The sequence below is a fragment of the Pleurodeles waltl genome, chromosome 6 (genome assembly GCF_031143425.1).
Source record: "Pleurodeles waltl isolate 20211129_DDA chromosome 6, aPleWal1.hap1.20221129, whole genome shotgun sequence".
Taxonomy (NCBI): domain Eukaryota; kingdom Metazoa; phylum Chordata; class Amphibia; order Caudata; family Salamandridae; genus Pleurodeles; species Pleurodeles waltl.
Genome location: NC_090445.1, coordinates 160,295,362 through 160,311,236, shown reverse-complemented (window position 1 = coordinate 160,311,236; position 15,875 = coordinate 160,295,362). Strand labels below are relative to the sequence as shown.

The 15,875-nt window shown below is 41.1% G+C and overlaps 1 protein-coding gene across 4 annotated transcripts in view; it reads right to left on the bottom strand.

Annotated features, from left to right (window-relative positions):
* Nucleotides 1–15,875, bottom strand: part of ATP6V0A1 (ATPase H+ transporting V0 subunit a1) — a 221,698-nt gene that overhangs the window by 193,435 nt on the left and 12,388 nt on the right. For all 4 annotated transcript variants that reach the window (XM_069237704.1, XM_069237705.1, XM_069237706.1 and 1 more), the window contains exons 2-4: nucleotides 9,504–9,671; nucleotides 8,625–8,703; nucleotides 4,212–4,309 (exon numbers count right to left, since the gene is read on the bottom strand). In XM_069237704.1, coding sequence (XP_069093805.1) covers nucleotides 4,212–4,309; nucleotides 8,625–8,703; nucleotides 9,504–9,620 — 294 coding nt within the window. In that variant the 5' untranslated portion in view covers nucleotides 9,621–9,671. The remainder of the gene's footprint in view (nucleotides 1–4,211; nucleotides 4,310–8,624; nucleotides 8,704–9,503; nucleotides 9,672–15,875) is intronic.

Sequence of the window (15,875 nt, the reverse complement as noted above, 5' to 3'; positions counted from 1 at the left end):
AAATCCAATTCAATACTACTCATTTTATTAACCAATATCCCAATCAAAACCATTCAATTTATTAACCTCAGAATAAGGAGATACTTTATCGATACATGGGATGCAAGCCTGTTACTTACAGGCTACACAAAGCTCCATTCTGCAGGCATATTCATCCATTTAGCTACTCAGCACTTTAACATAAGTGATAAGACAACAGGTAGAATGACCACCAGAAAGTGGTTAAATTGGCACAACTGTGGGACATGAAGTCTGTGGTGCAATACTAACCCTTCAGCTGTGTTGCTACACATTTAGAGGGTATGGCTTGAGGTGATAACCCACAAGTCTCAAACGTGCTCTGGTTCAGCAACTATGTGCCTACAATAGTGCATATCTAACTTATGAATTACACTTCTCAGGCGCCCACAATACAAAGACGAGTAGATGTAAAACGTTTGACAGTAAGTTCTAGTCGTAAGCAAGGATACACCTTCGTCAAGGCTAGAATCCCACGTAAAGGAATAGCACCCTTCTGACCAATCATTCTTTGGAGAGGAGAGTGGTGGTTTTCAGAATAAGCATTGGCAAAGCCAATAGGTCTTGCCTATGCAAGATCTTTTTGGTTTGTTAATGTTTTTCCAGCCATGTTGCACAGCAGCGCAGCTGCAGTGCAGAATGGTGATTTTTTTTTTTTAAGTGCTATGATGCTGTTAATGCCGTTAGCTTTATATTTTGTTTTTGCTTTTAACCATGCCACACAGCTGTACAACATGGCAAAGAAAACATTCAAATCTCTCTATTACTTGCAATTTAATTTTGTAAGCATGCTGTACAGCTGTGTGTAATGTAAATTCTGTACTGGTAAGTGTAATTCAGAATGACCGATAAAGAGAGAGGTGAATTGTTGGTGTTTGTGCTCTGAAGCAGAATGAGAACTTGTAGGGTTAGTACATAATAGCCATGAAAGAGCATACTTTGTATTCCAACATGGAGCTAGGGTCCAAATGTATATTCTGATGTAGGCAGTGTGTAGTATCTCCTAGTGCAAGGGAAGGAACTGGGTTATTTTTGTCTGTTTAAAATGTGAACTAGAGCAGTAGTGTAGCTTTAATGTTTCCAAGAGTTCTTATTATCGTTGTGTCACTGCACTTGCTGTTTGAAAATAAAGTAAGCTCCTAGAAGTGCGTGGCCAAAGGATAGGGAAGAAAGAGGTGGTTTGAGGTGCTTAGGAGAGCAGTGATGTGTTGTTGTTTGTGAATAATCACTTTGCCTATGCTGAACTTTTACCAGTGTAATTTTCGGGCTCAGGACACATTTAGCAGAGCCTGCACTCTTACCTGCTTTATTCTAAGCAGCGACGTGCAGGTGGGAAGGGGGCTGTTTTATGTATTTTCACCTCCTGCTGCGTCAAATATAAAGGCCAACGTTAAGGGGGTATCAGGCCTCTTTTGTTCCAATCCGATCCTGGTTAGGTGCGGTCTGGAGGCTCACGCTTAGATGAAAATTAAAGTAAGGCTCACAGCTTATCACTTCACATGTGCTTGAGAAAAGCATGCTTTTGTCTTTGTTCAGTCTCTATTTATAAGAGAAATACATACACTGTAAGAATGTCAGTTGTGTTGGTCTGTCCCAGTATCTGCACAAATAACAATGTAAATGTCACTATTTTATGACTTTTATAGCGCTACTCATCCCAGTGCAGGGTGTAAGAGCGCCTTTCATAACATACATACTATTGACAATAAATCATGTAGGTAAATCAATGTAGAAGACGTTTGTTGCATAAAAACTAGAGGGTTAAAAGGTCTAGGAGTTGCATGTCCTTACTAGCTCAATGTGCTATACTAGAAGGATTACAATTTATTACCTGCAAGTAACAAAAGGATATCGGTGTTAAAAGCAGTAATCCACTTATCTATCAAGCTAAAATAAAAATCTGTGATCCGCATATTACATGATGTGATCTTTAAGGGTTATGTTACAGCATCGTAAACTGGAGCATAGGAGGGGCACGAGCGGGCTTCGAAGGAAGAGTAATCTGAATGGCTCTTTCCTATAAACGCTCTAACTTTGAAGTCAGTGAAAGCAAAGTAAACACCAAGCTCCTGTAGTGACTCCTAGTTCGTTTTAATGGGTTAGCAGGAGTTAGCTTAGCCGTTGGCTTGTAGACTTGTGCCCCCGTCACCTAGTGACTTTTAACCTACTTAGCTTGCTCTGTCTTAGCCCATTTAATTATTTATTTCCTCTAAGATGGCTGCCTTGTTTATAGTTAGGCCACTTGTTATGAGTTTTATTATCAGTGTCACTGCGCCAAGGCCTCAAGATCAAGCACAAAAGACAAACAAACAGTAGGTGTTCACACTTAGGGATTTTCCCTCTCTATACTTTCGAGGGATTGTTGATATTAATTGCCGTCCCAAGCATGCCTGTTATCTATTGTTTTGAAATACACCTACGTCAGGGGACCTTGCAGATCTGTATAAATACATCACACTTTAGACAGATAATCAGAGGGATTCCGACCAGAGGGCATCGCCACCATCGCTGATACCAATGCTGCTGTCACCTTGATGCTGACCCAGTCTTCGTGTCCCTGCCGAGCCTGAGATAGAGACCTCATTCCAAGGTAACGAGGGTTGGGCGCTCCCCTCATGGACATGGCTTTGGCAGATTAGGTTTTAGCAAACCCAGCTCTCCTTTAGGTAGGAGGTTAGGCCTATTCTCATTTAGGGTATTAGGGCATATTCCATCTTGTATATCCATACATTTATTTCTTTCATATATTGCAAAATGGTGGGGGTCTTCATAACAATGAGTCTCTTCTTCACAATACTGTTGCTCTGTATATTCATTACCCTAATCATTGCAGTTCATGCAACCTATCGCAAATTGCAGTTATGTTAAATAAAAACGTTTATAAATTCACTGCATCTGTGTTATTGCCTTTGTTTGTATGAGACATAATATATCTGTGAGAAAAGGGTAATCTCCGTTTAACCACGACATTCCCTGAGATATCTTATTATTGAGTCCATGCGTAAACGACTGCCATAAATCACCTTTTACGATAGTGTTTCTGGTGAGGTACTGCTAGTGAGCCGGTAAGGTTTGGACAACAGTTGCAACTAGTTGTAGGAAAAGACTTTGGTGGTCATTACGACCCTAGCAGATTACTGCAGGGGCCGCGGGACGTGGTGGCACCGCCGACAGGCCGGCGGTGCCCCGCGGGGCATTCTGACCGCGGCGGCTTAGCCGCGGTCAGAGAAGGGAAACCGGCGGTCTCCCGCCGGTTTCCCGCTGCCCCCAAAGCTGCGCCGGCTTGGGGATTCCGACTCCCCCTCCCGCCATCCAGTTCCTGGCGGTTCTCCCGCCGGGAGCCGGATGGCGGGAGGGGGAGTCGAGGGGCCCCCTAAGAGGGCCCCAAAATGTATTTCACTGTCTGCCTTGCAGACAGTGAAATACGCGACGGGTGCAACAGCACCCGTCGCACCTTCCCACTCCGCCGGCTCTATTACGAGCCGGCATCCTCGTGGGAAGGGAGTTTTTCCCTGGGCTGGCGGGCGGTCTTTTGGAGACCGCCCGCCAGCCCAGGGAAAAACTCATAATACCCTCCGCGGTCTTCTGACCGCGGAGCGGTATTATGGAGGGCGGAATTCTGGCGGGCGGCCTCCGCCGCCCGCCGGAATCGTAATGAGGGCCTTAGTCACCTACAAACAAAAGTACTGTCATCCTGAGACCAGCAGTCTTGCTCAGAGCAAGAGTCCAAACTACGACACTCCCTCAGAAGACACTACTTGACATTTGACCTCTGTCTTTGACAAAGTAAGAACAGGATTTAAAGGCCTGTTTACAGAAAGCGAGTTTGTGGAAGAATACAGTAAACAAGGTTTGGGCAACAGGACGGATGAACTCATGCTGGACAACCTAAAACATAAAAAGTCTGTAAAAAGAAAACCAGAAAATGTGAGTTACAAACCACAGAGCCAAGGGTAACTAATGTCTCGAATACGTTCCTAGGTCAACTTTCTGAATTTCCCCAAAATGACTTTAGCAAACCAGCCAGCTGCGACCTAAAAATGCTGGCTATTGGAACCAACTTGCCTTAGCTTGGTAAAGAAGACACAGATAGTGACCATAAGTGTTTGAGACTAGCCTGTACAACTGAAGCACATGTACCATGGGTGGTATGGAAGTTTCATTAAACACTTTCAAGAACAAATGTTCCTTACCTCCAAATCAATCATATCACGTGGGAATGGGACCTCAGGATTCTCTCCCGTATCCACAAGTGGAATATTCGCTTTTTTAATTTCCTTCTCGACAAATCCTGCAAAAAAGTGTAGAATAAAAATGATTTTACAAACAGAAAACCAAATGGCACACTCAATTACATTCAGATTTGATGCCCTGTGCATATGGACTTCCTTCTGCTTCATGAAAATGAAAAATGTTCACCATTACAAACTACACAAGGGTGAGTGAACATAAAAACCAATTAGAACTACTCTTGTTAACCACAAATTGATAACAATGTTGCGTGAACTGTCAACATCCGGACTTTTTTCAATAAGTTGACTCTTAATTATGTTTTCACACAAAAAAAACTGTGTTTTCTTTACCAGCACCAAAATGGACGTAATCATTGTCTTTACCAAACATTTGACATATAACATTTATGATTTTCACATACCATGATATTAAAAACATGTATACATCAGGGCACTGTTATGCACATTAACAAACGTTTCATAGGTTCCTTTTCACAGAATGCCCCGACTGTAAAAACAGATCTCTTTGCCCTGAAGAGCTCTTCGAATTGTGTTCCAGTTTACTGAGAATGAAATGCGTAGGCACAGTATATTATATATATATATATATATATATATATATATATATATATATATATACACACACACATATACACACTATATATATATATATATATATGATACGCAATTGGTTGCCACGTGGACATTATGGCTCTCTATGTGCTGTAACGCAAAGAGACCGGAAGCATATTCAGGCACTTAGGAAGTGCCCTCATGGTACTTCAATTACCCATAGCATACAGGTGTAAACAAACAAATGCAAAAACAATAAGAAACAACAAAGCGGAGATCATCGTTGAATAAAGTCTGGATGTTAACAGCATAAGCAACTTTGCTATAAATTTGTGGTAATGAGCATAATTAAATTGTTTGACTGAGTCCCTCCTTCACAAGCCTTAATAAGACTAGCCCCAAGTATATGATGTAGCGTAAAAGAAACACATCTCAGCAATCTGCCGGCATGTACCCACCGCTCAAACCCACCAGTCCTCCACTGAGCGACATAAGGTGCAGACAAGGCAGGACAGGAAAAGGCCCTCCTCTGATGCTATCTTCCAGCAAGCTAACTCTCCTAAGTTGACACTTGCCAGGATGACATCGGGCACTGCAAAGCTTTTCTCATTCCAGAAGACAATGGGTGGTAATGTGCACAAGGTACTTTTGCATTTTTTTCTCCTGCTTTGGAATCACAGGTGTGGGTAACCAACAGAATGGAGTGCTAAAGGGCAAATGGAAAATTTTAATAAGGCTTGGCTCATCCACTTTAATAAGACTATCTAGCAATTCTGATATTTAATGTACTAGCTAAATCTCATTTAGGAGATACAATAAAAAACTCACACTTTTGTAACATAGTGAGAGTGTCTGTAATCCTTACTATAACTACCTGTGTTATTTTGTTCATAACCATCAACACTGAAAATAAAGATCTATAATTTCCTGTAAAATGGTTACTTCTGCGCCCTCCCATCAAAGACCAGTGAGGTCCCTTTATCTCATGTCTACACTGGTTTTGGTACTTCATGTCACTAGATTACCATGCAAGAGAAAAATCTGCTGTTATTTCTACTCACATTGAGGTAATGCATCATAGGCCAAACTGTGATTTACACCAGACACGGTTTCTTAAGATTTTCTCACCGAAAAGCCCCCTACCCCCCAAAAAAAAGGAGACTTCCAGAGTGGCAGAATGGTAGACCAGAAACCACTAATAGTTAGTTGTCCGTACTTTGTCCTGAACTACTATAAGGCAGTGTGTGCTATGCAAACCACTTCAGATGTACGCAAAGCCATTTCAAGGTGAGCATAACCCAATCTTTCCCAAAGAGGAAATAAAACAAGAATCTGTGGTGCAGCCAGGATTTGATCAAGTACTTTTGTTTCGGTTAAACAAGCAAACCCGCAGACCACACTTCCCCCTGTGGTTCTCCTAACTTACACGGATGAGGTGGCAGACTCAATATATACTGAGGCTTGTTACCGCAAAGTAGAACAAAGAAAATTACTTTTAGCAGGTCTTCGGATTTATACAACAAATACTGTATAAAGAGGATAATTTAAAAACATGAAACACTACAATATGCTTGGGGACATAAGTGAGGTGCACAAGTGGTCCAAAGGAGTCACTAATGGACTGGGCAGTGGAAAAGGGTGGGCATGGTCGCCTGCACTTAGAGACCAATTTCTTTTTAATGAGAGTCAATTTTACTTTGTTAAATCAGGCTTGCCTTTGTCAATACCTTACTAACCATACTGCCAATATCGCTGATTTGGTAATAATTTATAATTAATAGGTCAGGAAACACCAGGGGGTCGCACCACAACCTTCTGCCAAACGCAAATGAGGTCTCGGCCACAGGGTGGTAAAAAGCCGCTGTAAGATTCCTGTTGTAGTTGGGACTGCAGAGAAATGTCTATTGCAGATAGCAAGAAGAAAGGAAACTTTACTCAATCAACTACCACCAGGCTGAAGGACACAATTGCGGGTTGCTCACAGAAGGGTGTCAATTAGGGGTAGTGAGGGTGGTGGCTGCTGCTTTGCCCTGAGGCACCCTGGGCGCGGCTCTTGCCAATCCTAGTCTCAGAGATCAGGAGGGTAGTTAGCAGGGAAAAAGAAACAGTAAACTGGAGGCTGTTCAGGAGTTGAGAATAAGACACAATGTCAACTGTGTGATGTCACTGTGGGTCAAGCCGATGTAAATTCACTTCTGCTACCCTATGGAATTTGGTAAATCTATGTCCATGTGTTCACCTTGAACTTCCTGTCAACAGACTTGGAGATGGGAAGCGGTAATCTCAACGAAGTGTAATGTATCTGCTGAATGAGCTACACTTGTGGCACTCTGCTGTTTAAAACTGGTGGCTAAACCCCACCTGTGGCCACATGAAGTGCCTCATAAGCATTATTTTTCTGCAAACGGTGTCACCCACTGCGCTGCTTTGTCATCTGCAATCAATTCCAATTGGTTTGCTTTATGAATATCAAATGAATTATTTTGTTTTAAATAACTCATAGTTAAATATCGGGTTTCGTCATAAAGCTTTGTACAACAATTTCGTAGAAGTGTTATTTGCATGGTCAGCGGCCCAGTGCACTTCGGTGAAGGAGATCTATTTGCAGGAAGCTCACGTTAGGTTTGTTAGTAACTTATATGTTGTAATTAAGGTGTCACAGAAATACAGTAAACATCTGTCCCCGAAACTGACTGCTGCATGAACCATAATGAAGATGCTCAACTATGAAAGAGTAAGAATAAAAACCCATCTAATGAGCGCAAAGCAAATTGGAATATCTATTGGCCAAAAAGTCTGAAGTCGTAAGAGACACCAAAACAGGACACTATGTACACTCTATCTGCAGAGCTACAGTTCTTAGGTGTACCCAGGATTATCCTAACAAACACATGCGGCTGTGATCGTTGAATCTTGAATAATACCCAGATGATGAAGGAATGGGTGTGGATCTCAAAAGCCGAATAGGAATATCGTTTGAATCGCAGAGCTACTATGCAGATCCAAAAACACATAGCAAACGGGAAACGCGTTATGCATACATAGTATGAGCGCCTTATTTACCCTCCAACATACAACACAATACCCAGACATTTGCCCAGGTCAAGTGTCAGACGCGTGCAAAATTGCGTTATTTGTTTTGCAACACAGTTCATGAAAACTTTGGAAAACTAAGCGCCCTGCTCGCATTTAAAAGCCTCTCAAAATATGGGCAGGAGAGCAGATCAAGTTATGCTAAACTGTATGAGAATTGGGAAAATATGATATTTTGCTACCGCAATGAAAATTCACACAGGCCTCCTCAGAAGGTCACTTATGGACAAAGCAGTGAAAGTGTAATTAGGGTGGCAGGAGTGAAAGGACAGCACCCTTCCTGACGGCACTTAACAGCTATTACTATTTATTTATTTTACAGTTTTGTGTAGCGCGAATTCGACCCGAAGGGACTGAAGCGCTTTACACGAGCACCAGTTACGTTACACAAGGACCCATTCATTTTTCGGTAGGCACGGGGAGATTGAGTGATTCGAACCTGGTTCCCCAGCTACAAGGTCGGAAGTTCCGGCCCTTGCGTCAGATACTCTCCGAATTATTAGTGGCTCGCATTTCGCAGTCTGAAATCGTATTTTCAGCACGGACACTCTGATGAACATGGTTCCAGCATTACGTAGCCAAAACCGAACCACAGGGCTCTATTTAGTATGGCCGTGGTGGACATGCCGCCTGTCCAGTGCGCTGGTGCACATCAGCCAGCAGTGGGCAGGACGAGAACTCTTCACACGGCGAGGAAGGTAAACTTACTTAGCTTGCGGTCCATTTCTTCGCACCTTCTGACTTCATTAACGAACTTACGTTGGAAAACATTGACATCTGGGTTCAACTGCAAAGAAAGAGCACAGCAATATCAGAACGTAAATATTACCACCCAAGCTCCATTCCTTCCAGCCGCCTCAGCCATCCTGTCAGGCCTCATATATTCCAATGTGAGCAGAACTTCCTGCCAAGACAAATCACACGCCTTCAGCCGCACAACAAACTCACCGAATTAAAATTGCGTATTTACAGTAAACAACAAAGGCTACCTGACAGCAGGTAAAAAGTAGCATATTTAATAGCTGAAGGAAAACGCTGCTGGTAGATAGAGACGTTGCTCTGGCCACATTCCTTTATGTTTTTAAGACAAAAAGTGGTTTCAAGGCTACATCCAAGATCTGTAATTACTGAGTAATTACAAACATTTAGGGCAAGTCCTTTAAAAAAATTGGCCAAATCCGGCCAGAAATCAAGCTCCTTACAGCTCAAACCGCCTAGTTAAAAGAGGTATCTAATCCAGTTTTAATTACTTATCTACAACATCTCTGCTTGCTTCTAAATACTCAGAATTGCACAATAAAAGGTGATTTTCCCACGATCGCCCAACCTAGACAACTAGTGATATTATGATTAAAAATCCAATCTACGGGTTCCATAAGCCACCAACTCAAAGCAGCTAAATAAAACCTTGGTTTAATCCTGGGGACCTAAAGCCAGATAGCTATGTAAGCGAGATTTACTCTTAATCTAAGAATTCTTCTTCAACTGCCCTAAAAAACACAAAGTGGGTTTTCAAATAGATCACTCTATAATCCTAGCTTGAAGAGCCTGGTTCAGTTGTACTGGACACACACAATAATAACTTACATCGCGGAACTGAACCTTCCCTAGTTCCCCCAATTCGCTGACGCAGCAGTATGCGGCCTCCGACTGGAGAAAGAGCTGCGCCAGGGTCATCTCTTCACTTCTGAAGAGTTCCCCCATGGTGATGGTTCACAGCCAGACACGGACTAGTCAGATTCCTAATTCTTCACCCTGTATGAGCAAAAACAAAATAGAGAAAAACAATTCAACATTAGTCAGTGACAGTATGCCCTGAATCACGGAGCAGCACTGCCCCTTTAAATATACCATTCTGTTGAATGAACAAAATTGATCACAGTGGGAAAGTAAGCGTCCTTGATCACCCCACGTTATCCTTCCCACAAGAAGGAGAACTCTGACAGGCAGGCTGTTGGGTGCATGAGAGTACTGCTGTGCAGTGTCATGACACCTATTAACAGTCTCTAGGAAGATTTCATTAGGCAAGAGCCTGGCAAAACTGAATCTAGCAAACACATGGCATGTCTTCACCTTCAGATAAGCCAAATACAATACAAAATACACTCCCTGTTTTTCCAGTGAAACTATAAAATACTATGCTAAAAACTACCATATTTAACTCGTTAGAAGTTGCAGATATGCAGTGTCTTAGAGCCAGTTGCATTTTCATTTATTTTCCCATCACATCAGAAGACTAAACGGTAAATGGCCCGGGTTTGACTTGGGCCCAGGGACATGAGGGAATAACAGACCCCACCTTTACCATATCCTCTAGATGGGCAGTACAGTATGGGCAGTACTGCCTTAGTCAGAGCCCAGCAAGTTTACAGACATGGAGTTTCAGACAAGCCTGCCCAACCTCTTGGCTGTGTGGTATATTGAAAAGACTACTTTCTTCCACATATGTAGGATGTTTTTTACTAAAGACTCGAGGACGTTTTGTGGTTGCTAAATACCCATAGGCTCTTTTCCCACAATCATAGAGATAGGTTAGCGCCTCAAGAAAGGAGTCTTCTTCACAAGAAGCCTAACAATTCAATCAGATTTTCTCTGAGTTAGAACATATGGTATCATTCCAACAGGGAGCTCATGCATGTATGTATACATGGATTTATGTCTGCACAGCTATTTATCTAGTAAAACCTATTAGAAAGCAATGCATCACTAAATAACACATTTCTGCCCTTCTCAGAGAAGGGCCTAGTCCCACAACAGGGGGCAAACATGGCTGACTTCACTGGGAAGGCCCAGCCTAAAGAGATTCCACAGGGTGGCCAAGGGAAAGACAAGCATTTACAATGCAACGGGTCTCGCGTTTGCTCATGTTAGAGCTGATCGCGTTGTAAACTCCTAACCCGACTTTTCACCTATCGGGCAAAAGTGCATTTATGTACATAACCCGAAAAAGTGAAATCAACTATGTAAAGCGCTCGACTTCTGCCAAGCGAGATCACGCTCGTAAATTAGAGAAAAAGAAGTCCACGAGCCCGATGGAAAACAGCGAGCCTCGCATGTTTTCTGTACTTGGTCGCTGCGCTCGAGGAGGGCTAGCCACCGGAAAAGGCATGACGTATGCGTGCCTTCGACTAATGAAAGCAAGCAGATTTTATTTGGGAAGCCCACGAACCAATAAAAAACAGACGTGAAGTTGACAGGGCTCCAAGCCCTTTTCTAAATACAAAAGAGTCTCGCTGCGATACGCATGCGCGAGCGCATGCAACGCAGGCTCGACCCTAAAAAAAAGGTTTATGTGTGAAAAACCCTCACCCACCAGGGTTATCCACTTGGGGGCAAGCTTCATCATTGGGTTTCCTCCCGTTCCGCTGCAGAACGGGGCGTGCTACGACCAACGGAATACATGGGAGCACTGATGTAGTTTCATCAATGTGAATTTTTGAGAGGGATAGGAGTGGTGAGTCTTAGGTGAAATAAAAATACATGCCTCTAGGTGGTATTACTAATTTAATACGTCTCACAGGGGCGGTATGGTTAAAAAGGGGGCGTCGGAGGTGGGGTATACTATGTACCTTACCTCCTGGTCGGTCTACATGTTTCGGAGTCTACCCCTAGACTCCTCTTCAGGACCAAGATGGACTCACTAATGTTACTACTTGATTGACTATCACTAGTAAGAGCAGTAACACTGAATGCCCTGTGGTGCGGTGTGGTACACTAAACAAAAGTAAAATAATACCCCATGGCACCCATGTGGGTATTTTAGACTCCGGGGAGGTGAGCATTAGGCACAAGCCGGGAGTCTATCTCATTCCATCTTAGAAGTCTAAAAGTCAAAATGTCAAACTGTCTTCCGATGACAGCTTAAATATCAAAGGTCATTTTGCTACTTCTGGAGCGAAATCTAAACAGGTAAAAAAAAAAGGTCACCCAATCCCTTCATTTCTGCATCGGACAATACAACGCTTGACAGAATTTTGGATTAAATAAAAGCTTGCTAGTAATTTATGAGGGCTACCAATGAAAACGACAGTCCATTGAGGACAAATGGATATCAACAGAAAACGGAATAATAGACATGGAGCAAAACATTAGTAATGTGCAGGGTGCTTCTGTAAACGTTTCTGGCTTAAATGGGACATACGAGATTTGCAGTGTCACACAGAAGCCCTCAAAAGTTACATCTATTGCAACAATTAAGATTATATGGCCCACCTACAGGTGATGAGGGTCTGGACCTTGCTGCATTTCAGAAGACATTTCTTCCCAATTTAACTGGATTGCCAACATCTACTATCCTAATTATCCAAAGAGCCCACATAGAGTCATTGTCGTCTAAACCTAGAGGTATCATTTCTTTTTTCCAGAACTTATGGATCCACTTCAAGAGGTTAAGGCAGCCAAAATCGAGACAAAAAAAACTCAGTTGGCCTGGCCAATGTATTTTCATCTCCCAGGAACCCTCTAATTCAACTAATGCCAGAAAGAAATAATTTCTCTCTATGAGAGGAAGAAAGAATTTCTCCTGTGAGACCTACCATAATGCAGTTCAAGATGAGATATGAAATTGTTCATCCTTGCTTTTTCAAGATTACCTATAATGGCATTTCCAAGTCCTCTGACAACCAAGCAAAGCTTGCTTATTTATTATTAGAACATTGGAATGCTGGGGGCTCCATTGAAAACAATGGAGTGCTGCGGGCTTTTACTGGCCGGTAAAAGCCCGCATCGCCAACATTCCAATGTTCGCTGTTCAAATGCTAGGCAAGTCTCATCTATGAAAGATGCTTAACTGTGATATTTGTTTACACTTATTTGTACTGGTGCTAATATTGTATTTACCTTCTGTCTTTTATTGTCTGTACACTTTTATTGTCCTGAAACCATGTTCATTGTAAGCTTCCTACATTTGTTCACTCTTATCGTTTTCCTCAGGTCATGATTCGTTCCTTCGAACTGTTTATTTTTTTGCCTCTATTTGTCTTACTCATTCTCTTATTTTTCCTGTCTTGTTTCTTTTCCTTTTAAATATTAAACTGAATATTTTGTAGTCTCATTTAATTCAAATTTAATGTGGTATCGTTCTTTTCTGGAATATTGTTTTTGCTCAATTTGTGTTTCCATATTATTTTTACAGGCTTTTATATCTGATGTTCGGATGTTACTTATTTTAGCTGTCAATGGGTAACACTGTCTTGTGGAATGTGCCTGGTCTTGGTAATCCCATTAAAAGTAAACAGTATTGTCTCCACTTATTAAGATACATTCTTATACTATGCAATGAAGCAGTGTCTCTAAAACTTAAATGCAATGGTCTGGTAATGTGTTTTACTCCTTCTGTAGGATTTAAGAGCGGAGGTACTATTTTATGACACAGGGGATCAGATCAGATCAGAGGTTTTGTCTTAAGAGTGTCATACAGAGGGAAGATTCACCCTAACTGATGGTCAAATTCACAAAAACCCTTTCTCTCTTTTTAATGTCTATGCCCCTGATATATGAAACTAGTTCTGATCTAATATTAAAATCAAACTAAGATATTGAGCGATAGTATAATTGTTGGTGGTAATTTTAACAATATTTTTGACCCATACATTGAGAGAAACTCTGCATATATTTGTCCCAGCTAAATTACGTATGGCCTTTAAATCTGCTGTAACACCCGAGCCCTAACAGATGCTTGGAAAATGTGTATCTTGGATCTCTTAAAATGTTCTTTTGATTCATCCTTTCAAGGCTCTTTGTCTCATATAGATATTATGCTTTGCAAAATGCTTAAAATTTGCTTGCAACACAGATAGGTTTTGTGTTTTCTTGCTAATCGAGCTACTGTTAATGTCAAAATTGTGGTTACTGAAGTTAGTTCAGAAGCTGGTAGACAGATTTAGTAAGCATCTGCTTTCTGATCAAATATTTCATGAGCGTTTGGCAATTTTTGTGATCATTTTTCTTTAATTTAACATCCCATCAGCTACTTCTTGCAGTAATAACTGGAATACTTTTAACACTGTATCAAAAAACATAAGGTTCACCCGGGAGCAAAACTGAAGAAACAACTTAAGGTAAGCCAAAAAGTATCCATATATAAAAATTGTGTTCCCTTGTCAAATGACTAGACACAAGCTATAGCAAATTTCAAAAAGAAAATTATTTAAATACACAAGATAATAATTACATACGATGTTGCAAAATTTGAAACAAACAGTGATTCAGACGAACAAGCAATTCTGGTGCAATCAAAAATTGACATTAAATACACAATAATAGGATGCAATGAAGGAATAATACGTGTGATGTACAATAATCAATTGAAAATGTCACAGTCAATTGAGAGTATTCAGTTATAGCTCAAATAGATTCAGACAGTCCATGTTATGTGAAAAAGGTTAACATTTCAGCCCAATGATGAAACTGGCCAGGGCCGTCATGAGGACAATGTGTCAAAAAAGATATTTAGAAGAAAGCAGCCTAAGCAGTTCCACTGAAGAGGAAAAAATAAAGAAAATGATAAGCCAAGAATTGGTCCTGAGATTGCGGTGAGTACTCTCACAATGGAAAACATCCATCCAATGGAAATGCCACGATTAGGAAGTCAATACATAGAAGTCCCCACCCAGCCGGTATTCAAAACACAGCCCAAAGTGAACATGCCCCACTAGATTGAGGGGACCTCATAGGCCAACCAATAGTCCTTGGTGCAAACAAGGCGAAATGGATACTTTTAAAATAGATTTTCAAGCATTTACCTTTTGATATATTGAATGCTCAATATTGTCCTCAGCTCCAACTTGTTAGGATCCTTGAAAACAAATATTTTACTGCTCAGGGCCCTTCAAAGCTCAATGATATTGCTGTCGCAAAATATGAATTTAGCAAAACTGCTATACAGAATAACTGCCTTATTTTATTAAGTGTTAAAACTATTTAGATTTAATAGTCAAAATCCAACAGGAAACAAGTCGTCCCATTATCTAAACATCAAAAAGAAAGGAAAATAATTGTGTTATTAATTAGGATGATAGATCAACTGCTGTTTCTGATGCTGATACTGCCAACTGTTTTGGGACCTACTAGAAGAATTTATATACATGTGATTAATTTAATGATTGTAATCCTTCACAATTAGGCTTTGAAAATTCATTTTCTACTATTCCTAATATGGACTCTTCCTTGATATATGTTTCATAACCAGATAAGGAGGTCTCTATAGAAGAAATAGTGGATGTTAGATGCTCATTAAAAGAGGGTAATGCCATGGGGCTATATGGCTTCTCTTTTCATTTAATTTCCCATTACTGTTTATTTTCCCAAATTGATACAATTGTATAATTTGTTGTTTCTGACTCCAGTGCACATGGGACATTTCTAGATGCTCTTATTACGGTTATACCTAAACCAGATAAATATAACTGACTTCGGACACATTTTATGCCGATATCCCCGTTCAGATGAGGCTGCAAAATTAATGAAAAAATTCTTTCATCCCAATTGGAATCTGTTTTTAGCATCTGATAATGCTAGATTATTCTCGAATACCATTACACCTGCCTCTAAAAATACTTCTCCTTTAGCTGTTATTACCCTGGATGCAGAGAAGGCTTTAGATTGAATACATTGGGACTAAGGCCCCCATTACGACTCTGGTGTTCAGTGTACTGGCAGACTTGCGGATGGCGGTCGGACCACCGCTAGTCTGGCAGTTGAGGCAGTCCTAATCTGCCAGGGCAGTGCTGCCTTGGGGATTACAACCTCGTTCTCCGCCAGCCAAAGACTGATGGAGAACGCGTGCAAGGGGCCCTTATTAACACAATTTTATACATTATTCTTGAAGCTTGTTTTCTTACTAATGGTTCACTTTTTAATTACTTTACTCAAGGCCATGGTAATAGACAAGGCAGCCTACTTTCTCCTTTATTATTTGTTTTATGTCTTGAACCCCTTTTCATAAAGGGTAAGAGGCAA